Source organism: Hyperolius riggenbachi, chromosome 1 (genome assembly GCF_040937935.1).
Source record: "Hyperolius riggenbachi isolate aHypRig1 chromosome 1, aHypRig1.pri, whole genome shotgun sequence".
NCBI classification, from domain to species: Eukaryota; Metazoa; Chordata; class Amphibia; order Anura; family Hyperoliidae; genus Hyperolius; species Hyperolius riggenbachi.
Window position 1 is genome coordinate 123952276 of NC_090646.1, and position 27787 is coordinate 123980062.

General features: G+C 42.9%; 1 protein-coding gene and 1 long non-coding RNA gene across 5 annotated transcripts in view; one reads left to right on the forward strand and one right to left on the reverse strand.

The window, feature by feature from the left end:
• LIMCH1 (LIM and calponin homology domains 1) overlaps window positions 1-27787 on the forward strand; it is a 358780-nt gene that overhangs the window by 164083 nt on the left and 166910 nt on the right. For all 4 annotated transcript variants that reach the window (XM_068278486.1, XM_068278488.1, XM_068278487.1 and 1 more), the window contains exon 3: window positions 10198-10267. In XM_068278486.1, the coding sequence (XP_068134587.1) occupies window positions 10198-10267 (70 nt within the window). The remainder of the gene's footprint in view (window positions 1-10197; window positions 10268-27787) is intronic.
• Window positions 1125-27129, reverse strand: LOC137565409 (uncharacterized). Its single transcript, XR_011030962.1, has 3 exons — window positions 27070-27129; window positions 24379-24620; window positions 1125-1349 (listed from the first exon to the last, which is right to left on the reverse strand). It is a non-coding gene; the product is annotated as an uncharacterized lncRNA (long non-coding RNA).

The window sequence follows — 27787 nt, forward strand, 5'->3', positions numbered from 1 at the left end:
ATAGGAGAAAAGTAATTTATAGCACATTTTACTCTGGGAGCAATGTACTTTTTTGTTTTTGGAATATTTTTATGTTTGACAAATTTTTACTTATAGTTGTCCTTAAACTTGGTGAATGTTAGCTGTACGGCTTGCTTCATGTGCTATAACCACTTTACATGTAGAGGTCATTTTCAAACAGAGCAATTCTGACATTTCAGCCTTGTCTTTAATAATTCAGCAATCAGCATATCACTGCTTTCTATACCTGTGTTATATATTGTTCCTTTACTTGTGGTGGTATTTTATTTCCTATGAGCTCAGGGCCCATGGGCCTGATTCATCCGAGTAATTGAATTGAAGGAACTGATATTTTGCTAGGGTTTTACAAAAGTAATGTGTTGCGCAAGTAGTTATTTTTTTTGTGGCGCTATTGAGGTAACTCTCACCGACAGCGAATTACAAGTAATAAAGCTCATGAGAAACAAAGAAAAGGTTTAATAAAGTCAAAATCTGTGTGTGTGCAGAACCATAATCTTATATCTGAAGTAGTTTTACAATACAAAATTAGATCCTTACTTCAGTAGTTGGAAGTCTTGGATTGTCCAGAGGATTCCTCAGTCCTCCTGGAGCCCATCGTTGCAGTCCTGGGTCCCTCTAAGTAGAGGTGTATCTGGGTAATATGGCGCCTATGGCAAACAATAAAATTACGCCCCCATAAAAAAACAGGGTGCTTTGCTGGAGCTGGGGAGCACTGGGGGCTTTGCTGGGATGGGGGCTTTGCTGAGTATTGTGCTGGAAAGGGGGCTTTGCTTGGTGATTTTCTGCGTGCTGGGTGATTTGCTGGGATGGGGGCTTTGCTGAGTGCTGGGGCGGGCAATTTGTTGGGGGATTTGCTTTGCTGGGCTGGGGGCTTTACTTTGCTGGGCTGGGCACATATTACCTAACCTATTTACCTTGCTGCCTGAGATCTCTGCCCGCCTAGCTGCCTCCACAGTCAGTGTGTGCACTCAGTCTCACACTGTCACCTGGCCACGGGCAGCTCCATACACGCACTCACACGTCTCCTCCTCTGTTCTCTCCACCCCCATCAGCAGAAGCTTGCTTGAATATACTTCTCGTGGTCACGCTCCTGCAGTGTTATTCTCACATGCCCAGTATGGATGTGCTCGTACATGGACGGGAGTGCGGACAAAATAAGAGACTCCTTTTTAAAATAAATAGGCTTACCTCAAGAAAAGACCATAGGTAAACAGTATGGTTTCATTGAACACTTTTGCCTAGTATACACAATGCAATTTTCTGTCAGATTGATGGTTGAAACGATTTCCGCAGGTCTGATCTAATTTCCGATCATTTTTCTGATCAACCTTTAAATAGAAAGATACGGAATATCAACCTCTAATTGCAAATCTATGCCCGTCTCACCTGTAAATATAGCTCAAGAGAAATTCCAAAATAAGGGAGCACAGGGCTATAACCATAAAAATCATTTATTGAAATTACCATATAAATAGCTTAGTACCAAGAAAAAGCGCAGTATCTGTGATCACACATACACATACAACCCCCATAAAACCAAAAGCAATCAAGACCTCTAAAAAAGTCCCTACAGGAGTGCACTCCTTTGAACAGGAACCTGTCCATCTTCAGGCCCATGTGATTGCATATAAGTGACATCCAAGACCGTGCTGTAGATGTAAATGACAGGCGGGTTCCACCATCAAACTCCTCAACCCCGTGTGCACAATAAGCATGCCTCTGGGGGACACCTTTACGCATCCATTACAGACACATTCGCGTCTAACCTCACCAGCCCCGGCCTGAGCATGAAGATAAACTTATAGCAGCGTATTAATTTAAGCAGCAAACCGTTACCCTCTTTATGCTTGCTCTAATCCGATGCCCAAGACTGGCTTCCACGCTCCCAACAGGGGTTACTGTGATGGTCGGATGAAGGTAGGGTTTCTGGTCCTGCGTTCAAGCGGCAGCTATGTCCATTATGGCTGCAGGCAACTCTCCGGCTCACGGCGGGCTTAGAGGAAGGATGCGGGAAGTGTTCGGAAAATCGATTAGCAAAGTTAGTGGTCTGCCTCCAGACGATGTTTAAATTTGGCCTGAAGAAGTGGGAAATGCCCATGAAATGCATTGCCTTTTTAGTGTCCAATATTACTAGGAAGTTTACCTATAATGCCCTGTTTTGGGTGTTTTTTTTAGCTTTTCTTTTATACTTTTTGGGGTTCCTCCCCCCTCCCATTTTTTTTTAATAGTTGCACATATCCTTTCATTTCCTGTCCACCTCAGCCGTATTCAGTTGTGTACACAAGCAGTGAGCACTGAGCATGTCCTTGTGTCGGTAACTAGGCTGGTGACACAGACAGTTCACAGGAAGTACGTGTTGAGTAAGACCACAACATGCTCACACGGAGCTCCTCAGACTCTATTCTATTAAATCTTACATAAATGGGTGATAAGCTGCAGGCAAACATGACTTCACAATAGATTTATGAAACTAAAAAAGTTCAGTTCCAAAGATAATACTTATAATTCACACTTATAAACATTGCAGTTTGTGAATTTGCCTAACGCAGTTTTGAATTTAGTTGGGGTTTAGACAATGTTATTAGAACTGTGATATGTGTCGGTTGTGTTTGGATAGTTAAGGTTTCTGGAATTCTGGTTTGTGCAGAGAATTGTGAGTTGAGGGTCCCCCTCCCCCCTTGAAAACAAACAAAAAACATGCCCATTGACCTTTTTCTGTCAGATACTTGATTGGGTACAATGCTCGTCAGGAAAAGAAGGTATTTAGAATCAACTTTATTCGCCGAGTACAATAGTTATCAAACCCGGAATTGTTTATTTGCACTATGACCAATGCCATGTGTACCACAGACAGTGAATAACAGATATTGAAGACAGACCTATAGAAATTAAGGCATGGTTCAGTAATGCAGGAGTTTGAGGGAGGCTGGAAAGTTTTGCTGGGGAACGGGCTTGAGTTCAGGAGGACTGCTTTGAGAAAGAAAGTGTTTCCGTGCCTGGAAGTTTTGATGGGGCTGGTTCTATAGCAGTGGCTTGAAGGGAGAAGGCTGAAGAAATGACCTGGGATGGGTCATGCTTTATCCTGCTGGCCCTGGACCTCATTCTAGATGTGTGGAACGGGTCCGGAGGTGGCAGGGATGAACCGATGACCCTTTCTATAGTGTTGATTACACTTTGACATTTGTACCGGTTGCATGTTTGGAATGCCATGGTAGTCTAATCCATTGGAGCCCGTGGCGATCAGAGACCTCTCTTCTCTCTCACTGCCCTCCTAGTGCCGGCTCCTGCTGATGACTCGATCAGCAGAAGCTGGCACTAGGGGAACAGTGAGAGATGGGAGAGGTCCCTGATCACCGTGGGCTCCAATGAATTAGGTGAGACATGGGGGACAGTGGAGGAGGCGTAGGGGACAGAGGAGGAGACGCGGGGGACAGAGGAGGAATTTTGAATGTGGAGTCGCACTTGCTTGGCTTCCATCAATTTCAGATGGTCAGGTGTGCAGATCCAATAGTCCCGGACACCATGGGACTCAAACTGTAGCAAATGAAGAAAAAGATCCGCACCACCTTCAGAAAAGCTTAGTCTGTTTTATTGGAAAAAGACATACAAATTAAAAAAGAACTTTAAGGCAGGACAGTCCACTGTTTCGGGCTCCTGCCCATCTTCATGCTGCCTAGTTCTGAAGTAACATGCAAAAACACCAACATATATACAGAGAAACAACCAATCACTGAGTATATACTAATTAGAGGACCTGATGGGAAACAGCCTATTTACAGATCTAGTCATACCTAAGGTGTGACTAGATATGTAAATAGGCTGTTTCCCATCAGGTCCTCTAATTAGTATATACTCAGTGATTGGTTGTTTCTCTGTATATATGTTGGTGTTTTTGTATGTTACTTCAGAACTAGGCAGCATGAAGATAGGCAGGAGCCCGAAACAGTGGACTGTCCTGCCTTAAAGTTCTTTTTTAATTTGTATGTCTTTTTCCAATAAAACAGACTAAGCTTTTCTGAAGGTGGTGCGGATCTTTTTCTTCATTTGGGGACAGAGGAGGAGACATGGGGATAAAGGAAGACACATCATGCAGTAGTCATTACAGATGAGCACTTCCCAATTAACTCTCTATCTCATACATTTAATCCCTCCTCAAACTTTGCAGCTACACAGTGCAGATCCCTTCTGCCACATTCATCCAGTGGTCCTGCTTTTGCAGCATTACATGTTGGCATAACTTTAGAAGTTTTCTGATTAAGGTAGCTCAACGTCAAACCAACAAGTGTTGATTCAGGTAACACCTTTAAAGAGAACCTGAGACGAGGGGGGTAAAATAATTCATATTTACCTGGGGGTCCCTCCAGTCCCAAGAGCACTGGTGCCTCCCTCGTTGCCCTCCCAGGTGCCTCCGGTCACCTGCTATCAGCCCTGGCAATCCACCATCAGTTGCATCAGTTGGCGTGAGATCGTTCTGCGCCTGCTGCATGCAGTTTGTATGCAATTTGCATGTAAGCCAGTATTATTTGCGCCTCATTGACCATCTATAACGGCCATTGCACTACTGCTTGCACACCTCTCCCTCTGACTTCAGCTGGAACATATTGCTGGAATAGCTCTTCCTGCACAGCTGTTTGTTTTGGACTGTTGTTGGGTTATCCTCATCCAAACTCAGTGAGGGGCGGCTTCACACCCGGAAGTTTGAAACATTTCTTTGTCAAATTAATTAATTCACAGTTAAAAACAATCCACCCCATCTGCTCTTTTCTATTCCTTTATACCTTGTCTAATGGCATATACTCCCCTGGGGTTAATTACTGGAGATTAGAGACAAGGCTTTTAACAAATTATTAAACACCATGGGGGTACTGTAGATGGAAAGGGCCTGTTCAGTTGCTGAGCACACGGACATCTAAGGCTCCCTTTACATCTGATGACTGTAAAAATAAGCATGTTTTCCTTCATGTATTGCATCGTGTTCATGTTTGTTTAAACATACATGCTTACAGCTCTATAAAATCCATTGTGGCTTGTTGATTTATCTGTACATTCATTCTTCAGTGTGCCATTTATTGATGTTACCCAAAGATCAGGATAGGTAGAGCTATGGTCTTTCTAGTAGTAACATAAGGCTGTAAAAGTTGGACTATAAATAAGGTCATCTGTAGAAAAAATGATGCTTTTGAATTGTGGGTTTGGAGAAAGCTACTGAGAATTCCCTGGAATGCCAGAAGATCGAACCAGTCAATACTAAAAAAAATAGGGCCAGAGTGTTCACTAGAAGGGTTGATACTACTATTAAAACTGAAATACTTTAGTCACATGATAAGAACGGATTCTTATGAAAAATCTTTGAGGCGTGGAAACATTGAGGGTAAAAGAAGAAGAGGACAACCAAGGCTAAAATGAATAATCAACACATGTGAAGCTATGCACATGCCTATTCAACAACTGAAAGAAGCAGTGATTGACAGACACATCTGGCGTACAAAAGTGCATATGGTCACGAAAAGTTGCCATCAACTGAACAAATGAGAAGGAGGAGTCATTTATTGTGTTGTGACATATGAGGGTCTGTGTGGTTGGGGGTTTGTACTGATCTGTTTGACTGTTTCTGCTACAGGTTGATAGTGGGGAACATTCCATTCACTAGCCATTACAATAATAATTTTGAGTACTGCTCACTAAAAAATTGACCTTTATTATCATTATATCAGCTTGCTTATAATCATGTTGTTAAACCATTTTCCACTTCAGGGCTGATTGTAGCACCCTTATGAGTTGGTGTACTCTTGAATTAGGGCCATACTAAGGGTTTATGCTGCCCATGGCATTTCAGAGCTATGTTGCCACATCAAGAGGAATTTAGCGGTGTGCTGCGTGAAGGTGGGTGTAGTCATGAAAGGCAGTGGGAGGGGCCAATGGGAGGGGCTAACTAAAATATACTAGCAACTGAAGAACCTAAGACATTTCTTGCTTAAGTTAAAATTTCATAAAGTTTTGCTTGTCTTGCAAAGTGCTCTTAAACCAGGTTTTTCTCAATCCACTGTTTTACTGTACATTTTATCTTGTTGAGACATTAGATTGTGAGAACCTTACTCACCGATTGTAGAACTTATGACTGGCTGGTGGCCTGGCTGCCTTCTGGAGGCTTGGGGGACTTCTGTCTGTAGAGCTTCTGGAGGCCCGGTGGGCTTCTGGCTGGGGGAATACTGGAGGTCTGGTGAGCTTCTCTAGCTGGGATCTTCAGGATCTGATAAACTTTCACACAGACCAAATTGTGATGGCTAAATGACTGGGTATGGGCATTTTCAAAACAATAGGTCTTGTGGGATGTTTCTAGTATCTAGTGTTTAGTACCTACCAAAAGTGGTCCAAGGAATGACTAACGGATGCAAAAGGGTCTTGGGTGCCCAAGAGTAATTAATGTGCTTTGTCTGCTCCCACTACTGTGGCTCAATTTGCTCAACGACTTGCAACTGGCCATGAGATCAAGGTGTCAGCTGTTGTGTTGCTGCATAGCCACAGAACAGTCGGAGTGCCCATGTTGACAGTCCAGCACCTACAATTGGCATTGGGGTGTGAGCATCAAAACTGCACCATGGAGCAATGGAAGAAGGTGGCCTGGTCTGATGAATCAGTTTTTATGCCTTGAAGTTCCCCAGATCTCAATCCTACATCTGTAGGATGTGGTAAAAAATCAGGTCCAATCCATGGGAGACCAACCTTACTACTTAGGCATGCTTTGGTGCCAGATACTACAGATTCCTTCAGAGGACTTGTGGACCCCATGCCTTGAAAGATCTGAGCTGTTTTTGCAGTACAGTGGGTCTTACTCAATTTTTAAGTAGGTGGTAATGTTTGCATTGATCTGCATTTTATATACGTATTACATTTGGTCTTTTGTCTTATGTAATGTGCCGGGCTCTTTGCCAGCAGCTTTTTCAGAATCTCGATAGCTTGCGTATCACAAAACCCTAGGTACAGCTAAAGTAATGGAAACCATGGCAACAATTTCCGTTTATGTGATCCATTTGCGGTGCAATTTAACCCCCTATACATTGTATAGAAACGCTGGAAAATCGCAAAGCAATCGCAGCACTATGCCTTTTTCCCTGCAATTTTGTCATTTACCAATCTTTTTCCTTTTTCCTGGCACAAATCACAAGCAACGCACACGATAGATTGCACCCCAATTGTGGCGGTGGAAATTTTCTTCCTAATTTCTAAGTGGAAAAGAAAAGGACACAAGGAATTGCAGTTCACTCTTCTGATCCCTGGGCATGCAACAGGTTAATACATGCTCACGTGTTGCTTTGTCCTTGATAGATGTCGTCTATAATTTAAGATCCCTTGGAACATTGTCATTATAAAATGACAAAAAATGTAGTCAGTGCCTGGAGACCTTTTTATAATGTGTTACAGTTGCAATTTCCTTCCTTCCTCGGTTGCTTGGACTGATTTCCAGCTCATTGAAGTCTCAGCACTTCAGACAGCTTGAACTGTGATTAGAAATTAGCGAGAATACCCAAGAATGCAACGCTTTCTCACCCTGTCCTATCAGACCTGTTTGTCAGTATACTTTCCAAAGCAGAGCAAAGTTATCATGGTTTTCTAATCGGCCCTAGAGAACATTTCCAGCAGAGTTAGATGACATTGGCAGCACTGAATTAATGACTGTGACCATGCCAGATCCAGCTGCTTTTTTCAGTTCTCAACAATTAGGGAGGAATCTTAGCCTGTATTTAATCTATGTCCAAAAGTAACATTCCCACCACACCTAAAAGTCCTGTGCGCCTCTGCGAGTATTTGTGTAAGTAACACGTATATGTACTTTTTTAAGTTTCATATAGCCCCCTTTGTTTTTATATTACTGCTTATGTTACCTTATCCAAACCAGTTTTTTTGTGTACACATGCTGTACTAAACTTGGCCAAGGTGGTCATTCTGACACCTTGGACAAGACAGAAACCATAAGTGTAGCTACCCTCCTTTCCCCATCTGTCAGAAGCTGCTCTGTAGTGCACCACACCATTGCCCCTGCTCTCTTCCTCACAGAACCAGTATGCATCACTCTCCTATAGCAGAGCAGGGCGTCTGTATGGTACTCGGCCTCAGAACTGTCACCTGAGGAATTGAATCGCTTGAGGCCACAGACATTGTGCCCATGTACGCACCCAGTGGTTGGCTGGCTGGAGTCAGACCAATTCAGGAAGTAGGGTTATCTGAAGAGTAACCTCAAGGAGACCAGACTGTTGCTCTGTTTGTGGTCTTCCTTCTGTTATATGACACATTTATGTAAACTGTTTTAAGACTTCAACAGTTCTCTCCCTGCCACTTATTAATGGAGGACTAAATGGAGCGAAATATGAAAGGAATCCTTTTCATACACCTTTCTGAAAATGCTGATCCTGTTGTGCTGATCCCAGAGGCGGATTTACCATAAGGCACTGTAGGCACGTGCCTACAGGAGCCTGATAATGGAAAGGCGTCTCACTCCACTCCCATAGTGCCTCTCTCTCTCTCCTTCCCTATGCAGAGTCCCAAACAGTATAAATGAGGTTACTCACCCAGCTCTCGGCACTCTACTGACCAGATCTCCTTTCAGTCAGGGGCACCTCTAGCTACTTAATACTGACGGTACCTCTAGCTACCTAAGACTAAGGGGCACTTGTTGCTGCCTATAATCGGAATGGGAAGTAAGGGAGAAGTGACAGCCAAGCACGCTTGTGGTGCAGTTTGATGGGGTTTGTAGGTTCATGGAGTGCAAAATCTAAGGTGCCAGGACATCTGTGCCTATAGGCTACTGTGATGTAAATCCAGGCCAGGCTGATCCTCCTCTGCTGGTAATACCTATTGACCGATAAGGAGTATGCAGTATGTTCTAAATGAGTCTAAAATTATGTGACTTTTTTTTTCCTTCCAATTTTTAGTTGTGGTTCTACAAATAGGGTGAAATTATTTCTCTTAATGTTTGCAGTTGTCCTATAGTCGTGTATGTCATATAGTAGTATATGTATTTCACGCTTATTATATTGTGCTCGTTATGCAACTGACCACTGTGAACCTTGCTCCTACCAAGCAAGAAGTTAAGGTAGCCATACACTGGTCGATTTGCCATCAGATTCGACCAACAGACAGATCCCTATCTGATCGAATCTGATCAGAGAGGGATTGTATGGCTGCCTTTACTGCAAACAGATTGTGAACTGATTTCAGCCTGAAACCGTTCACAATCTGTGGTGGTGGTGGTGCTGCCGCCGCTTCCCCCCATCCCGCATACATTACCTGCTCCGCCGGCGCGACTCCCGGGTCTCCGCTCTTCTTCTCCGTCTCCGCTCTGGTCTGGTCTCCGGCATGCTTCCCTTCTTCCTGTCTGGGGGAAGTTTAAACAGTAGAGCGCCCTCTACTGTTTAAACTTCCTGCCGGGACAGGAAGAAGAAAAGCATGCCGGAGACCAGAGCGGAGACGGAGAAGAAGAGCGGAGACCCGGGAGTAGTGCCGGCGGAGCAGGTAATGTATGCGGCTCTATTGCGTCGGTCGTCGGGCACTCGAACGCCGCTAGCGATGCGCTCTTTACCCGCGGGCGATCGACGGTTATTTTCCGCACGGCGCGATCGACGGGATCGGACGGAATCGATCAAAATTCGGCGTGTAGCGTGAACGATTGGCAGCAGATTCGATCCCAGTGATCGAATCTGCTGTCGAAACGGCTGCAAATCGGGCCAGTGTATGGCCACCTTTAGTTTTTTGAATAAAGTTTGATATTACCTTTTACCTACTTTTTTAAATGTTAAAATTAAAAGTGCTGAAAAGTTGTTTTTTTTTAGATAAGGTGTCAGATTATCTCCTGGGAGAAAACTCATGAGAAAAGGAGATTGAATAAGGTCCTATGGGAGTTGTGATGCTTTTCTATGCGTACAATAAAGGCATTGCATTGAAATACCAGTAGCTTGGAATATGGTGTCCCAATGGTCAAAAGAAAACTTCTTACTTTGCTTATCTCACTGTATTTATAAATCAACTGATTATGCAGTTCTAAAGTTTCAGTATTAAGTGTGTCAACTCATAACAGAAAAGTAGATCACTGTTGTCTAGCTAAATTACTTACCGTACGTATTGCTGCTTTTTTGATCTTTTGATTTGTTTTGTTCAACTGCATTTATTTTCTCATTTCAGATTGTTAAATGCGATCAAGCCAGGACTCATAAAGAAGATCAACAGATTACCAACACCTATTGCAGGCTTGGTAAGCTCACTTGTATTTTCATCTATGTACTCTTCTTAAGTTTGTGTCACTCGTGCAAATTAGGCGCATGGCTTTGCGGCTGTCGTACTTCACAGGTGACATGAGTTTATTAAGTCATATGACACTTCATTACTTTCAGACTGCTCTCCCCTTATCTACTTTGCAAGGATAATGCAGAGTGCCCCTATTTCACTCTATAAGCATTCACAAATTTCCTGCATACAGTCCTGATGCATGGTATATGCATCGTGACGCATTGTAGTAAGGATGTCAGCGTCCACAGCGCAATAGAGGAAAATACATGCTTTGTGCAATAAAGTATTCCCGGCCGCGTTTCAACGCAACACACAGACAGCTGTACTGTGAACGGTAACGTGATTCTGTGGACTTTCATGTTATCTCACACTGTGACATTATGTGATCGCACTATATGTGCAGTGCTACAAACCTGACAGCGCATCACGTGGTGTGAAAGAGTCCGTTGACAATTTATGCTGAAAAACTGATGTGATTTAACTGATCAGTTGTTCAGCAGCAGTACATTGTGAAAAAGCTTTCAGTTAAAATGTGTAAATGTGAGCTGCGCAGAACACTCTGACAACGTGAGTGTGATTGACAGCGGCGCAGGCCCAGTAGATACTGACCTGGCGAGGTCGGCGTCTGAGACTAAGGGGATCCCGGTACTCCGGACCTGCGGCAAGGGACACATCGGCTGCCAGGGGCTGGAGAAAGCCCTGGGTAAGTGAAGCTATTTTTTTTTTTTTAATTTTTCTTGGATTCCTTTAAGTCTGTGGAGCCCGCTGTGAATGGCCAATTCGTGAACATTTGCGATAAATTCTCGCTAGCGAACTGAAAATGTAATGCGTGCTACATCACTACTTAAATGGTGAGGTCCATTTTTTAGTCTGATGATGATATAAAAAAAAAAGATTACAAAAAATGTCAGTGGCTTTTATGTTCTCTTTTCAGAATCCAGTATTTAGGACCACATATAACATGGATTGGAAATTCCTTACCATTGTTTGCATCAGGGTTTAGATCCATTCCATATTACTGTGTGACCTCTGCTCTGTAAATGATGTCATTATGCTATTACACAATTCTCTTTAATTAGCTGATGCTGTAATCAGGGCAGCCTAATCCTGCCTGGAGGTGTCACAGTGTTTGACATTGACTGTCTATCTATCTCATTGTCACTGGAGATAACGGTTAGTCAAGATGACACCATTTTACTCTACCATGTATTGAACACGCGCACAATTACTGTCACGTACACGGATCAGAACTCCGTCCCTCAGGCAACAGGGGCAGTTGATAGCAATGTACAAATGCTAGATTTTCATCATAAAGGGGATATCCTCAGGTGAAAACCTTGCATCCGTATGTCTGTCCCGTAGTGTCGTTTAGCAGTCTTTTGTGATGGAATGGTAAGACTAGTGAGTGCTGTTTATTTTTCTTGCCACGCTCCCTTATTTGCAGCTCGTTACTCTTCTCCTTCATAGGACAAAACAGAGAGTTGAGCTGTAGCGAGGAAGCGTCTCTGTACAGAGATTATTTCTAAAGTGGTCATCCAGAACAATCACTGGAGGTTTTTGCAAACAGTAACTGACCGTCTGTCCCTAGCTTAACCACTTCAGGATGAGAGCACATTTTATTTTCTTATCCATCCTGGTTATTACAATACGTAGATTATGTCCCTAGTACTGTATGGTGACAATATTGTATTTGGAAATGTCTGCTTTTTCAGTTTTTTGGTTTTTATTTTTTTGCTTTCTCATTGTACACTATCGATGAGTACAAGACCTTATTTGGAAAATAATAGTAATATACCCTCATGGCATACATATTTGAAATGCCAAGTTCCTAACGTAACAATATATGTTATTTTTTATATATATATTCTGTCATTTTGTTTTTATTTTTTACAAGCATTTTATTTTGGTACATAATATGCAAAAATTGAATTGCTTGTGATTCAGTTTGTGACCAAAAAGGATTCACAAGTCATGGGCCTTGACCTTAAAACATTCTCAAATCTATTCTACTACTTATCACGGTTAAAATGTTACCACATATGTCTCTTGTAGTTTTGCTAATACTTTTCCAAGTTCGATCATAATTTTGAAAATGACTTTATGTTGGATTCAGTTTGTCCCTACCTATTTTTTATGTGACGTGGGTCAAAGCTTTAAGACCCAACAAAATGTATTCTACAACTCATCATGGTTAAAATGATACCACATGTGCCTCATTTAGTAACAAACTGGTGATGCACTCTCCGGAAATACACTGGACAAATATATCCGTCCAGTTGTCATTAAGTGGTTAATAAGTAGCTGATACCCCCTTTCCCACAAGAAACATTTGCCCTTTCTTGATTAGATCATCAGGGGGGTCTCTATGGCTGATATTGTGGTGAAACTCCTCCCACAGTGTTGTCATGACCATGGTCCTGACAGTTTGCTGTCTGTGAACCTCGTTGCATTGTGGGAAATAATGTCTTTTTCCAGCTGCCAAGCAAGCAATATTTCTTCTTTGCATAGAACTCTCAGTAATGAACATTCTGTACAGATCACCTAGCAGAAATAAAGAGGGCACCACCAGCAAGTCAGGGAGAGGAAAGATTTTACAATGGACAAACACTGACTAAATAATCTATAAATGAATATTGTAAAAGATACCGGTAAGCAATTTAATTTGTTATTTTCACTACAGTTCCTCTTTAAAGCAAACCTGTGCGATCCAGAAGAGAAAATGTCCAATACTTACCTCCTCCTGATGCTTCCCACGTCCTCCTCCAAATCACTGATCCAGTGCTGGACTCTCTGGAACTTTACAGCCACACCCCCATTCATGAAAGATCATGGCTGCACTGCCCAGAATGCTTTGTGCCTGCACATTAGCATGGAGTCACTTAGGCTAGGCGATAAAATCCGAGTTACTGTGCAGCCACAAGGCATCCAGCGCAGTTTGGCTTCACTCGTTCATGGATGGGGGCGTGGCTTTGGGGCACTGCTCAGCAAAGCCCTTATCAACAAGGTTCTGGGGGTCCCAGAGCTGGACCAATGGAGGTGAGGGGGACAGTGAAAGCCTCTGGAGGATCAAGTGGCTCCTGAAAGATGGACAGAATTCTCAGGACGGTTAGACTCCTCCACTGTATTGATTGGCAGATGAAAATCCAGACTCACATTTTAAATGAGAGATGCAATATTTCAGCCCTGACGCACAATTCCCACTGTGCTGAACTACAACTATTGTTTGGTGCACATTACATATAGGAATACATACTGATCTGCACATAGATCCTTTCCTTCCATCCATAAAACCTACATTGTCTCGCACAGTGGGAAACCAAGATTTCCGCTCTGTTACATACTTCAAACACACCATGTATCAAAGACGTGGGTAGCTCAAGCAGTACTCAAAGCACTTACATCAAAGAAGTTGTCAGACCTATAGCGTCAGCCAACCTGCTAATAAACTGCAGTTTTAAATGTATTTCAAAATGTCTCAGATCCAAATGTAAACATGCAACATACAAAAGGTGGGTCTTAAGAAACGAGATTCCCTGCTGTGCGAATGTACTATGCGTCATCCTTATGGCTTTCTTTCTATAGTCTAAAAATGCTGTAGAGGGTGTTTGGGAAATATGGGTTCTAAACTATTTGAAATTCTAAGCATTGGCTTTGGAAATTAACTTTTTACATTTATAACTCCTTTGTTTAGCAGTGTTTGTTGCAGCTTTGCACCTAACTGTACAGGCTAAAGACTGTACAGGCTGAACTAATTGCCAGGTTTCCTTTTAGCAGAATGAGACATTACAGTTTCTCAACACTTTGGCTATCTGACGGCCAACAAACTCTCACACCTAGGTTACTGTTTCTTCAGTCTATCAGGCCAGACGTTTTGGGCCATCTCTACCAATACCTCAAGGCATAGGGACACTTTTTGTTTCCTCGCTGCTGTTTAATTCTTGAACTCTCTACATGCCCAGCCCACTCTAGAGTTCATCCCTCCTCCTTTTCTATCTTAAAGTGTACCTGAGATGATAAATATAGGTGTATTTATACTTACCTGGGGCTTCCTCCAGCCCCATGAGGTGCATGGGCTCCCTTTCCGCTCCGGTGTCATTTTGTTGTCAGCTGTAATCTTGCCAGTTGTGCACTTCTGTGCATGCGTGGCCTCTGCACCCCACAAACCCCCCTCCCCCCTGGTGATACTCTTGTGCACCCGGGAATGTTCTGTGCGGGTGGAATGCATGTGGCCGAGCCAGGCGGCTAAGATTACCGGTGACTATAAGAAGATAACAGAGTGGCAAAGGAATCCACGCACCTCATGGGGCTGTAGGACGCATCAGGTATGCATAGATACACCTATATTGATCATCTCAGGTTCCCTTTAAGCTGCATCTATGGCTGTTGTTTATTGATAATACTGGTTATGGATCAATGACCCATATCCTATTCAAGGTAATAAGTAGCTTACAGATGAGACACTTATCACCGTGCCATCGCACAATGATTATCGGCAAATCCATAATGCCGGTTTCACCTAAAATATGATCTATTAGTGAGCTAAGAGCTCAGGTATATAAATGCCAGTGCTTCTTTAAGAAATGATTTGCCCTATTTAAATTAGAATAAAAATGTTGCCTAGTAACACAAACAGTGGTGTAATGAGAGCATGCTCATGTCATCATCATTGCTATAATTATTACTGGATCGTCAAGTCACATCCAGGAATAACTGAGGGGAGCGTGCTGGACAGCTGCATTGTCAAAAGGTCTCTCTGATAGGTCTGCACTGTGCTGTACGTTCCGCAACCGCCCACATCTACTTTGCAAGCCATCGCCAAGCAGCAGCCGCTAATTACAGCGTTACAAGCTGTTCTACTGAAGTAAAGAGTACGTGCTTCCAATCACAGTGATTTGAAGAAAAAAACTATTGTCCAAATCATCCAAATGCCTCATTTGTTTCTGGTACAGGTTTTTAAAATGGAAAAAACATCTGACATTGAATAAATCAATTTAATAAGCATTGAAGATACAGGTCTTTGTAAGATGTCTCTTCCAGGGTGGTCATGGGGCATTGAGTAAAAGAGTAAAAGTTTCCTGAGTGACACCAATGCCACCCATCTTCCCTTGTAATGCCCTTGTCACGCCAAAAAGTGGAAAGGCGGCGAGTTTGTCTTCAAATCCTCAAGAGGAATTCGATAAGAGAAATAGGTTTGTGACATTTCTGCATGCAAAATTTACCAGTTTTTGAAGCATTGAAGGTAAACCTTCAATAAACCTTTAGTATTTATCAAAGTACGAGTTATTTTACTGATGGCAAGACTGGAAGGTATTTCATTATGGGCACAAAAAGGGCAGTGAATACAGTGTTTGTATTTACAGAAAGTGCAGACTACACTGGATGGGGATCTCTGTAAGCCCCCCCCCCCCCCTCTCCCAGGTCACTATCCCTTCTGCCTCATTAAATACAGTGATTACATTTACAGGAAGTCCAGACCACACCAGATGGGGGTCTCTGTAACTTCCATATCAGTATATTCATTTAGCAAAATACTGGGTCTAAACTTCCTCACGGATATCACCCTGGCTCTATTTCTAGCTCTCCTTCGCCTTTGCATCGCCTTTAGATCATACATCAGAAGCTCAAATGACTCCATGTTTGCTTCTACACTCTCCTGACAGGAGTACCGACAGGCCCCTGCTGGAGATATTCTGCTCTGTAAACAACGTAGAAACACTCCCACTTTTTACTTCATGAATGCACATTTCAATATTTTTTTTTCCTTCCTGTTACCGATCGATTACTGCACTAACACCGAACATTCAATAACACATTTTGATAACCATTTGGTAACATTAATGAATGCCAATTTGATACTTGTGTACTCAGTAAATTACTGAATGTTCGAAAATTTAATTGAAACCTATGCCACTAGCTGGTAGAGGTTTCACTATGACTGAGTCTGTTCTGGCCCACAGCTCAAATCATTGGAGGGAATACGACTGCAATACTAAAAAGGATGGAAAGAAGGCTCTCACACATCGTAAATACCTTGCCTCCTCATGGTGGTGCCGACCCGTCCAATATATATTGACCCCTGGAGGTGCATATGGGCATTGGGTAACAGCACACCTGTTTTTTGGTTCTACAAAGTTTAAGCCATTAGTATGCTATTCCATTATTGGATGGTGGCAGAGTTGTCAGTGGGCCTCCAGGTTAATGTGTGAAATTATGAATAACCAATAACTATGGTTCTTATACTGTTGAAACCTGAAACTGCTCCACAGAAGAGCAGTGAAAGCATCCAGGCAGAGCATGTTGCTGAATCCATGATCTCCAGTGCTACTAAGCTCTATATCCAATTGCTAGCATACCGTTTCACCTAATGTATTACTTTGTTAGCTGTCTTTATTTCCCTGAAAATGTGGGCACTTTCCTGTGATGCTCAAAGAGGAACTGTAACCAAGGATTGAACTTCATCCCAACTAGTAGCCAATAACCCCTTTCCCATGAGAAATCTGTACCTTTTCTCCAGTAGATCATCAGGTGGGTCTGTATGGCTGATACTATGGTGAAACCCTCAGTGTGATGTCAGGACTTAGGTCCTGACAGTTACTTGTCTGTGAACAATGTTGCATTGTGGGAAATAAGTTGTTTCCAACTGCCAAGCAACCAGTATCTCCCTCTGTGCATATGAATATCTATAAAAAAAAGTGTTGGGGGTGTGTGGTTATAGATAATGGCAGTTGGTACCAGTAGTAAAGATGACATACAAGCTCATTGTGGTTCAAACATGAACATATTTCTTGGCGAATATCAATAATTTCTTGATCTCTCTTAAATTTTTAACTTCTCACTTTGCAACGTGTTTGGTTTATTTTTTTCCCCTTTTCACTAAAGTTCCTCTTTAACCTGTATAATATGCTAATTATCAAGTGCAAGGAAACTCATTGATGAATTAACAGACAGCCTTAATAGTGCTTGATGTGCCATGTTTCCCCGTTCACATGAATATACTTCTGAACATGAGCTGTCCTCAGATGACTCAGGCTTTGCCCTGACGCATAATGGGCATTGTTAGAGAGGCTGGCAGCTGACCTTTAACGAGAATCTGGCATTTGTCACAATTAGTGCCATGCTACCACAAAGCAATAATGAGGGCAAAGATCCCCCTTTCCCATCTGATTAGGGAACCCATTCAATTCCACTTGTATTTTAGTAATTCCAGTCCATCCTCAACGTGCATGCAACCTGCTGAAGGAGGTGATGATGGACTGAACTCTACAGTTGTGAGAAATATGGTCATTGTGTCCTCTTATGTCTTATGTGGGGAGTGAAGAATAGCGGCAATGAATGCAAAGTAATTAGTAGTAGTAAGGAAAGTAGTCCAGAAAATGTTCCCTGAAACAGCGAGGAAGAGTCTATGCTCTTCAAGCAGACACACCCTCAGGGCGAACACTAGAAATACAGCGCAAAAGGTTTGGGTGAAGCCGGCGCCAACATAGACCGTAATAGCAGCCTATAGCGGCGCATAGTGAGTAACTTCGGCGCCGTCAGAAGACTGAGCTGAAGTTACTTTTAAAACACTGTATTTCAGCCACCAGTAATCGCTGGAAGCCGAATTATGTATTTCCCTACCATCCTTGTCAACCTGGGGGGGGGGGGGGGGGGGATAGTAATGAACGCCGCCGGGAGTTGTGCAGGAGCAGGGTTAGCCATATACCAACTATATCCTGCGTCAAGTCTCCTGGCAGCTTTTTCATAGGTCTGCCTTTCAGGGCATTACATGAGTAAGGTCTCTATAATTCCTGCTGTTAGTTCTTTTAATGCACACACCATTGCCCTAGATAAGGCATAATACAGTTCTGCCCATAGCTGGGCTGTGGGAGAAATGTTATATTTATTGTAAAATATTTTTGTAGATTGTAAAAATTTGAATTCCTTCCCGTATAAATAACCATAAAGTCTGAATGGAAGGATGCCAGCAAGTTATTTAGAGTAGTGTTTACACATAAATCATTTATTTTTGGAGTTTAATTTATAATGCACATGGATTGCTATGTTCACAAAAACAATCAGTCTCTAGGTGCTATTTAGCATTGAGCCTTCAGTAGCGATATTATTCATTGAGGTCCTTTACACACATGCAAGCTGCTTTGCTCTGCAGTAAGCTTACCTGCCGCAAGGGCCTGCAAGTCTATGGAGAGCTGCACTGTTAACGCAATGTGATGTGGTGCACCGGAAGTATCCAAATCTCTGTAATGCCGATGCAGAGCGTTACTGCATGATTATACAGCAATGCAAGTGGATGGGGGTGGCGGGGCTTTCGTCAATCGTCGGAATATTGAGCCCAGTGCACCCGAACCATTAGCGGTACCCGATTCGATTGATCATAGGGTTGATAGTACAGGAGATTGTATCGTTAATGGACATCTTTGGTGTCTGGCAAGTTTTGTTTTTCTCCCCCACACAGGTGTCCCCCATGCCTGTGGAAATCCCGGCTTACGCTGGATATAATTTATCTGTAGATTATCGTGTGGCCTGATGCTTGTGTGACGCATGTCTGCTGCTGTCACTGTAAACACTACTCTTCCTTACTCATTGCTCTACTTGTAGGATAGACTCGGTAGTCATTTCCATAACTCTAATAACTTGGATCAGTATTACTGTATTGGGAAGATGTAAAATCCTCTTAGCCCCTATTATGTATAGTCATCTGCTCAGTGACTACTTATACATGACAAAGCATAACTATGTAGCTTTCCAGAGCTCCCGGGTGGAGGTGTCTGTATCCTTGGATCACACTACTGCTGTATTTAGTTTCCAAGGAACAGCTAGGCCAAGGTGCTGGTTTTGAATGTTTGTATCTATACGCAAAATTAAATATTAAGGAGAGATACAATACATGGTGCTTAACCAACCCCCCCTTTTTTTTACACCTCGGGGGTAGGAACACACTAGGCAGAACGCTAGCATTACGTAAAACGCTAGCGTTAATGCACATAATGTAAGTCAATGGAAGGCATTAAAAAACGCATACATTCAGTTCATAAACTGAGGAGTCTGTCTGAGTCTGATTCATTTTATACCGACTCCGTTGCATGAAAGGTTGCATTTTGCTGCATATGCGTTTGTGCGTTTTGAGTGTGTTGTTAGTGCGTTTGCGTTTCGCTTGCGTTTTAATGCATTTACATTTCGCATGTGTTTTTCTAGCATTTGCATGCATTCTAATGCATTTGCGTTTTGCACATATAAATCGCATACGCATTTTTGTGCATTTTGTATGTGTTTTATGGTAATCACCATAATCCTCAAGTCAACAGGAAGCAGAGATACATCATCAAACTTGTTCTTTTTTTAAACGCATACAAAACACATGTAAAACGCACAAAACACTGTAAGGAATTACGGCCATAGCGGTGCACAGTCAGTAACTTTGGCGCCGTCAGAAGATAGAGATGTAGTTGCTTTTAAAACATGGTCATTCGGCTTCCAGCAATAGCTGGAAGCCGAATTACATAATTCCCCACTATCCACGTGAACCTGGAGGGGGAATAGTATTTAACGCCGCCGGGACTTGTGCAGCAGCAGGATAAGCCATACCGGCTGTATCCTGTGCTCAAGTCTCTTGGCCAAGCCAGTTCATATGTATGCTCATAGGGAGACTTTTGTGTAGAGGAACAGACAACTCACAGAGGTACGTGGATCCAGCCTGAACACACCTCTGTGTTTCCCTTGGTAGCTTTGCCGTGGGTCAGGTATTCTTTCAGCAAAACTTTGAGAACCTGAACCTTGAAGTGAGGGATTTCAGTTTAGCTTCCAGTCCACTTTGAACATTGGGATCTCTTGGCTGTTCATGGGATCCTATACAATAAAACGCAAGTGTCCCTGCGTCTGTCCCTGTGTCAGTGCTTTGTGCTACTGCGCATGTCAAGCACTGACAGCCGTTGGGACAGGACGCAGGGTGGGCCGGCCGAGTGGGCGGACGTGTGCGGGGGCGGGTGTGTGTGCGCGCGCACTGACTGGCGACGGTGGCGCCGTGAAGAGACCTAGAGCCCTTTTTTAAACGGGCTTAGGTTAACTAGTGTTCTATAAAAACGTTTTTTTTTCTTGCCATAGCTGTTTGCAGACAGCCTAGCAGACATGTCAGATTTCAGTCTGGTGGCCCTAAATATACCACTAAAAAAATGCTGCTGACTTTATACCCAATGGTCCGCAATAAATAGCTCAGCAGAGCTTCCCAGCGTCCTGGAATCTGTACAGCTTTTTAATCTTGAATCTGAAGCAGATGCTTTCTATAAAGTGACTTATTACCATGCATCAAGAGTTTACATCAAACATGCCATTGCCTCATGCGATATTATAAATTAAAGGCGGGCAATCAAGCAATGTAATCTATACTTTAACAGGGTAAAAAATGTTGTTTATGATGGTAGACCCCAACCTGAGGAATTCCTGTCTCTGGCCGGTGACTTCCTTGTTTGTATAAACCTAACGCTGGAGCATGCCAGCGCGGCCCTTGTACAGAACAGCCGGACGTTGGAGCCTGCCAAAAATGTGAAGGTATTGGTTTTATTTTTCTTCTCCTCAAGAGGAAAAGGATGAGGGGGTGCAGGCTTATTAATGAGGAAGGGATTCTTGTGGTGTGGCTGGGAAAAGAAAAGCACTATTGACAATGCAAAAATTCAGGAATGTCTCGAGTAACAGCAGCCTTGTACACTATAACCTTGCTGCTGCAGTGCAGGCTAGACCACCCTCTCTGCTTCTGCACTATAGTGGTGCTTCACTGAAACTGTGTTCCTATAAAGGATCTATTAAGAGCCAATACTGTATATTCAACTTTTGACCTTTAAACTTTTTTAACTATAATTTTTATTGACATTATTGGTATTTCACATTGCCGTATATAGTAGAGACCATAAACAAAACAATGTTACAAGCATAATAACCTCAGAAAAGAACAAAAGTATACTCTGTAAACTGTAGAATAAGCATATAAAGTCGAAGCACTCTATAGAAAAAGGAAAAAGTCATAGAAACAGAACAAAAATCTGAACATCCATCCAAGACGGGCTATATTGAGTTATGGTTGTCGAGGTGCAGCGTCCATATTGGTAGAGCTAGTGGGTTGGCCCATAGGAAATCTGACGATCCTAAGAGTCCAGATTCGGTTGAAAATATGCAGAGGGTCTTTTAAAGTATGGGAAATTTGCTCCATGTGGTAGATCCACCACTTATTTTTTTTTTTTTTGTAGCAATCAGGAGGTAGGTAATAAGGGGCCCACCGAAAAATTGGCAGTTGAGCACCCATTAGCTCCACAGAACAATATCATATATTTATTTTGGAACTTTGATAGGCCAGGGGAACGTGCGCAACACAGGGCCGCAAACAGGTCCTTAGCTACAGTGATTTGTAGTGTAAGAGAAATTTGTCATCCCGTGATTTTTGGATGGATACTCTTGACCTCTTTTGACCTATTTTATATCTTGCCTAATAAAATGTCAGCATCTTCTGTCTGCTTCCATAGCCGTTGTCATATGCGTCCACACGCAGGTATACACACTAAGCAAACAACTGCGTGTGTAGTTTATGTATCTGGGAACATCGGCCTACTCATGCGCAGTACATCCGCAGCAACGGTAACTATGCAAGCATGTGATTAAAATAAACATAAATTGAAAAGTTAATGGTTGTAATCACAGCGCAAAGTTTAAGGACCCACAGTCCAATGTCTTACCGCCTCCTGATGACAAATGTGGGGATCTAATAGTTCAGTTCAGTAGCAAACACGCAAACCGCCACTGTCTGGCGTGCTCGTTGGTCCGTAGTGCTGTGCCACTCTCCGCCACTGTTCACGGCTCTCTGCACGTGTGCATCTCCTCTCTGACTTCCGCATACATCTTTCCCACATCACTGCATGGGCAGATCACGCAGTAACTGCTAGCGGAAGGGAGATACTGTCATGCAGACTGTGCACAATGCGAAGGCGCAGAAGCCAAAACCCCTGGGTTGGGATGTTGTTGTTTTTGATGTGCAATAAATCAAGAAATTGTGTGCAAGTACCCTGGTGTGTTGCGTTTCCAACATTTTTGCAAGAACATTTCTTTCTTACAGACTGCACAGTTTCTGCACAACTGTTGTAGGGCCAGTCAATTTAATGGCTTGAATGTCTAATAAATACGTAGATTTCACATGAGACCTGCGTTCTAGAATCTTGCAAACAATAGATTGTTGGCTCCACTCTTTGTTTAGAGCAGTCGTTTGCATTATGAAGTTGCTTTGCTTTTTGCAGCTGGAAGATATTGAGCTTGAGCCTCCGGTGTGTAACATCTGGAACACCTGATATGACATGCTCAACATGCAAAGTCAGTGTGAGTCCTACAGTAATGGCAATGCCAATAGTTCTCCCACAATGCAAAGCAAGGAGCTCAGCCTAATGAAATACAGAACATCTTTCACAGCCAGTTCTCCTATCACAAGTGCAGGAAATAGTTCTGAGATGATTTCTACCTAACATAAAGCCCACAGGTCCTCTACATCATCTTTCGCCCAGAGCCTGAACTGTCCCTTTGACCCTCAAATATTTGCTGTTTGTATGCACCTTTAATTGAATCAGAAACATTCAAGGAATGAGAACATTTTATCCGTACACCTATCCAAGTGTGTACTGTCTGGACATTAGGTTAACATTGTTTTCAGGATAATACACAGACCGTGGAGATAACTAAACACTGGCCACATTCATGGCAGATCTAACGATTGTTTCATTACATTTGTGTCCCAGTTGGTGGATGAATGAGGTAAGGGATCATTTGTTCCATACAACAGATGTCAGGAGATCATAATCCAATCTGTTTACTTACTTTTATGATATGGGTATGTGTCTCTTCATTGACTCTATGTGGATTTGTGTGGTGGATTCCAGCACCATTTAACTAAGTACAATATAGTAGTTATTTCTGTAATTAGGTTATCTATACTCTGCCATGAGAATTTAGGTTATCTATACTCTGCCATGAGAATAGGGATACAATTTGGATTTTCTTTTCCCTCAAATCCATAAGCCTTTACCTGGTGAATTAAAAATATGCAGCTAAACTAGTAAATTGACTCTGTAATGTAAAGCTGGACTCTGGGTGAGCAATGAAGGATACAAGTGGCATACATAATTGTCCAAGAATCAAACGTGTCCCCTGACATCGCCTAAAGATCTGACACACTGGATCTTTAATGATATTGAGTTTTATGCAGTTAACTACCTTAAAGAGACTCTGTAACAAAATTGTCATCCCTATTTCTTCTATCCTATAAGTTCCTATACCTGTTCTAATGTGCTCTGTCTAACTGCAGCCTTTCCTAATTGCACAGTGGCTGTATTATCTCTGTTATATGATCTAATCTTCTCTCCTCTGTCAGGCTGAGGCAGTCAAGCTGGAATGTGCTTGTGATTGGATATAAGCTATACACACCCTCTCCAGGCCCCCTGCACACACTGTATGACTCACACACTGAGCTCCTCTCATGCTATGTCTTTTGTTTGTAAACACTGCATAAAAATGGCAATTATATGCCAGGATTGCAGCAGGGAGAGGCAGAAACAGCACAGAGGGGCCCAGGAGAACATAATGAATAGAATGGTATGCTTTTTATTGTAAGAATTTTAGAGTACAGATTCTCTGCAAGCAGAATTCCATGCAGATAGTCTTACTGCACGATGAGCAGAGCAGAATGCAATACATTACATGCAATACATTACGCCCTACTCATTGTGCGGTAAGACTTTACACATGTAAATCTGATAAACGCAGTTTACTGCATACACCCCATTGACATTCAACTGCATTGTTATCCTCCTCACTCTGCCCACCAATCCTCTGCTGTACCAGTGTTCCTCCTCCCCATCCATAGCAATAGAACATGTCTATACAGCAACTCTGCCCAGAACTGTCGAGTCCCAATCCTTGGAGGCAACAGTAGTGGTTCAGATGAAGAGAAAAACTGTAGAACATAACGTTTTTGCTCAAAACCCCTTGATTACTTCCCAGAATTTTTTTTTATATAATTTTCTGACATGAATCCAATGACTTCCAGTTTACCAGAATAAGAACAGTGGGCCCTCAGTCACACGTAGCGGAGGTAGCGTGATGAAGTGGAGGTGCTTTGCTGTTTCAGTGTCTTGTTAGCTTGCAATAACTGAGGAAAGCATGACATCAGCTCTACCAGAAGGTGCTGAAGAACAATGCCTGGTAATCAGTCCACAGCCTGAAGCTCCAGTGCAATTGGGTTAGGCAGCTGGACAACAATCGGAAGCCCAAGATTAATTGCTTTGAAACAATGTCTGAAAAATATCAAAATTAAAGGAAGACATCACACAATACGATTTGGCAGGGTGAGTGGAGATTGGTGCAGTTGTATGGTTTATTATTAAGTTGCCAGTGCCTGTTGCTAGAACTGCCTACTCAGAGATGGTCCCTCTGGAATCGCTTATATTCATGCCAAACTCCCTGTTCACAGCATCAATCGAATCCTGTGCATTCATTGACTAAGGACTCCCATAGGTTTCCATAGTAAAACCTTCAAATAGATCTGCTGTAGTCACAAACAAGTCCTGGCCCAAGCCTAGTTTAGAGGACCCAGCACAAAACCTCATAGGGAACAGTTCTACATATGGCAGAATCCTCCACAGCACAAAGCGTTGTGATTGGCCGAATAGTGTGGGCGTAGTTTACTACACCCTATCTGAAACCTAGAAATTTCAGAGGGTGCTGTCCACCCAATCACTTTAGCGGAATTTCCCCATGAGGTTTCCTGCTGGGGTCCCTAAAGTAGACTACTACCCAAGTTCTTTTGTCTCTGACTAAGCCATTTCAGTGACTGCCACTGGACTGGTACATAGAGCATATACCTGCATTAACCTCCACTCTCCCTGTGGAATACAAGTGGGTGCAATTCTTTAAGGTTTTAGAGTGTCCCACCTAGCCAAATTATTAACTTAAGCCACACTGGAATGTTGTGGCACGGTCAAATGGGAAGTTCATAGTCAAAAAAACTGGCAGTGAATGAAAACTTTGTAGTGGAGAAAAATGTGACAGCCGTTCACTACAACAATGCTGAAGACTTATAAGGGTCGATTCACTAAAGTTTGGTGAAGTTGCCGTCCGCAGCTAGTGCACAGCAATTTTACCAATACTTACGGCACGTATGCAACATGCATTGTGCGAACAGTACTGCTCGCATATATACAGGTTGTCTTTCGTATAACTCTAAATTAGTTTAGAGATCATGAACAAAGTGTTGTAAAAAAGAGGAAATCTGGAAGAGGGAAAATACACTTTTTTTTTCTTTTTTTTTTTTCACAGCACGGTGCAGATTGCTGGTAGTGGGGGAAAGTTTGAAGACTATAGATAGATGGGTACTCTGATTTCTACAGGGGCAGAAGACAAGACAAATAACATTTATATTGTGCTTTTCTCCTGTCAAACTCAAAGCGCTTGAACTGCAGCCACTAGGGAGCGCTCAGTAGGCAATGGCAGTGTAGGGGAGTCTAACCCAAGGACTCCTTGCTGTAGACAAAGACAAGACAAATAACATTTATATTGCGCTTTTCTCCTTGCGGACTCAAAGCGCCAGAGCAGAGCAGCAGCCACTAGGGCGCGCTCTATTGGCAGTAGCAGTGTAAGGGAGACTTGCCAAAGGTCTCCTACTGAATTAGTTCTGGCTTACTGAACAGGCAGAGCCGAGATTCGAACCCTGGTCTCCTGTGTCAGAGGCAGAGCCCTTAACCATTACACCATCAGCCAACTGCTAGGTGCTGGCTTACTGAACAGGAAGAAGTAGTAAAGTATTATCAGGGCAATTTGGGGTCTGTTTAGCATATGCACACTAGGTACAGTTATCCAGTTCATTAGTTTTACATAAATGTGTAACTGCTTTTTTTTTCTATATTTACATTGGAGGTTAGGAGCCTTCACAAGGGATTTCCCAGTGTGTTCTCTGTGGTATCTGGGTCTGAAGGCAGCTGTTGTCTTCCTCAGCAGTAGCAGTGATCAGGTTACAGTCTGACACACATTTAGATGCAGTAATAGGAAGGTGACAGTGCTCTGCAGCTTGCTTGAATCAGACTTGCAAGGCTACTTTTACAGGACTGTACAATTGCCAACGATTTCTGGTGATTTCCAGGAACAATTTGCTTACTGTACTTGTACATTTTCTGGAACACCACAGTCTTGGACTAGTTGGTGACCACATATGCCATATATGACGAGAGAAATCTATCTAGCCAGTGAAGCCTGGTTCACACTGGGGCCGCTGCCCTGCATTTATGACAGAACGGGTAGAAGACAAAGCCTGGTGGGACGCAGCCAGCAATGCTTTTCTATGTGGCGGCTCACAACACTTTGTTTTTGAAGTGTACGTTCTTACTCAGAAATCCAATGGAAACAAGTCTGTGAATGAATTGCCATTCACTAGATGAATGTCACCCATCCTCTCTGAGGTGGTAGCCTGAGATGGATTAGGATGTAACAGGGCCCTAGGCAAGGTAGTAGATTTGGCGCCCCTTTGTGGTCCTTTTGGTAAGCTAGAGTGGTATCACAGTGGGTGACCTCTTCAGTTGTGCCCGGTGGGTGCATTTTTACGGAATGTTTGGTTACTGGGGTTTCTAAAGCCGTACAAAATATACCTGTTCTCACAGAATGCTGTGGGAGAATTCCACATAGCTAATCAGCCTAGGCTAAACGTCACAGGGAGGGCAGGGTTGCATACTAATATCTCATACAATAATATACCTGTATCTCTGCGTCCTCCTGTGTCCCTTCTTCCAGACATGACAGTTTGCTGTCTGTGAGCCTCATTGCATTGTGGGAAATAACAGCTTTTCCCAACTGCCTAGCAAGCACCATCTGTGCATTTACTTCGGACAGTGGGGGGGTAGGGGAGCTGGCGAACAGGACGCGTCTGTGTGCACGTTGTGGGGGGTAGAGGCTGTGGCCTAGCGCCCGTTTTTTTAATGGGCGGGCCTTTTTACTAGTACAGCAATAAATAGATATAAGAATGGTTTCTAAAGCCAGAGAGGACACGCATTCAGCATCATTTCAGCCGTGGAGTACGTTTCATTTAACGCCGATACTTCCTTCTACCAAGCCTGAAGGAGGAAGCATCTGAGTTAAATGAAACTCGCCCCGTCCTGCTGATTGGTGCTGAGTGCATGCGTTTGGGTTCCGAGCCATGTGGTGCCAAATTCTAAAACCAGCACTAGTCTATGGCTAAAAATATTAGAGGCAGGATTTTAGCAGGACAGTCATGCAATTAAAATTATTTTAAAATAAGTACTTTAAGTATTGGCCTCCATATCCTTCTCACCTCAGGTTCCTTTAATTAAAACTTGATAAAAGTGGATAGGAGTACATCCTTTAATAATGTGTTCTTTAGGAGAGCTATGCTAAGTCTGGCCCATTAGGCCTGCAGTATCCCTCCCCTGCCTGTACAGTCTAATGCATTAAGGCT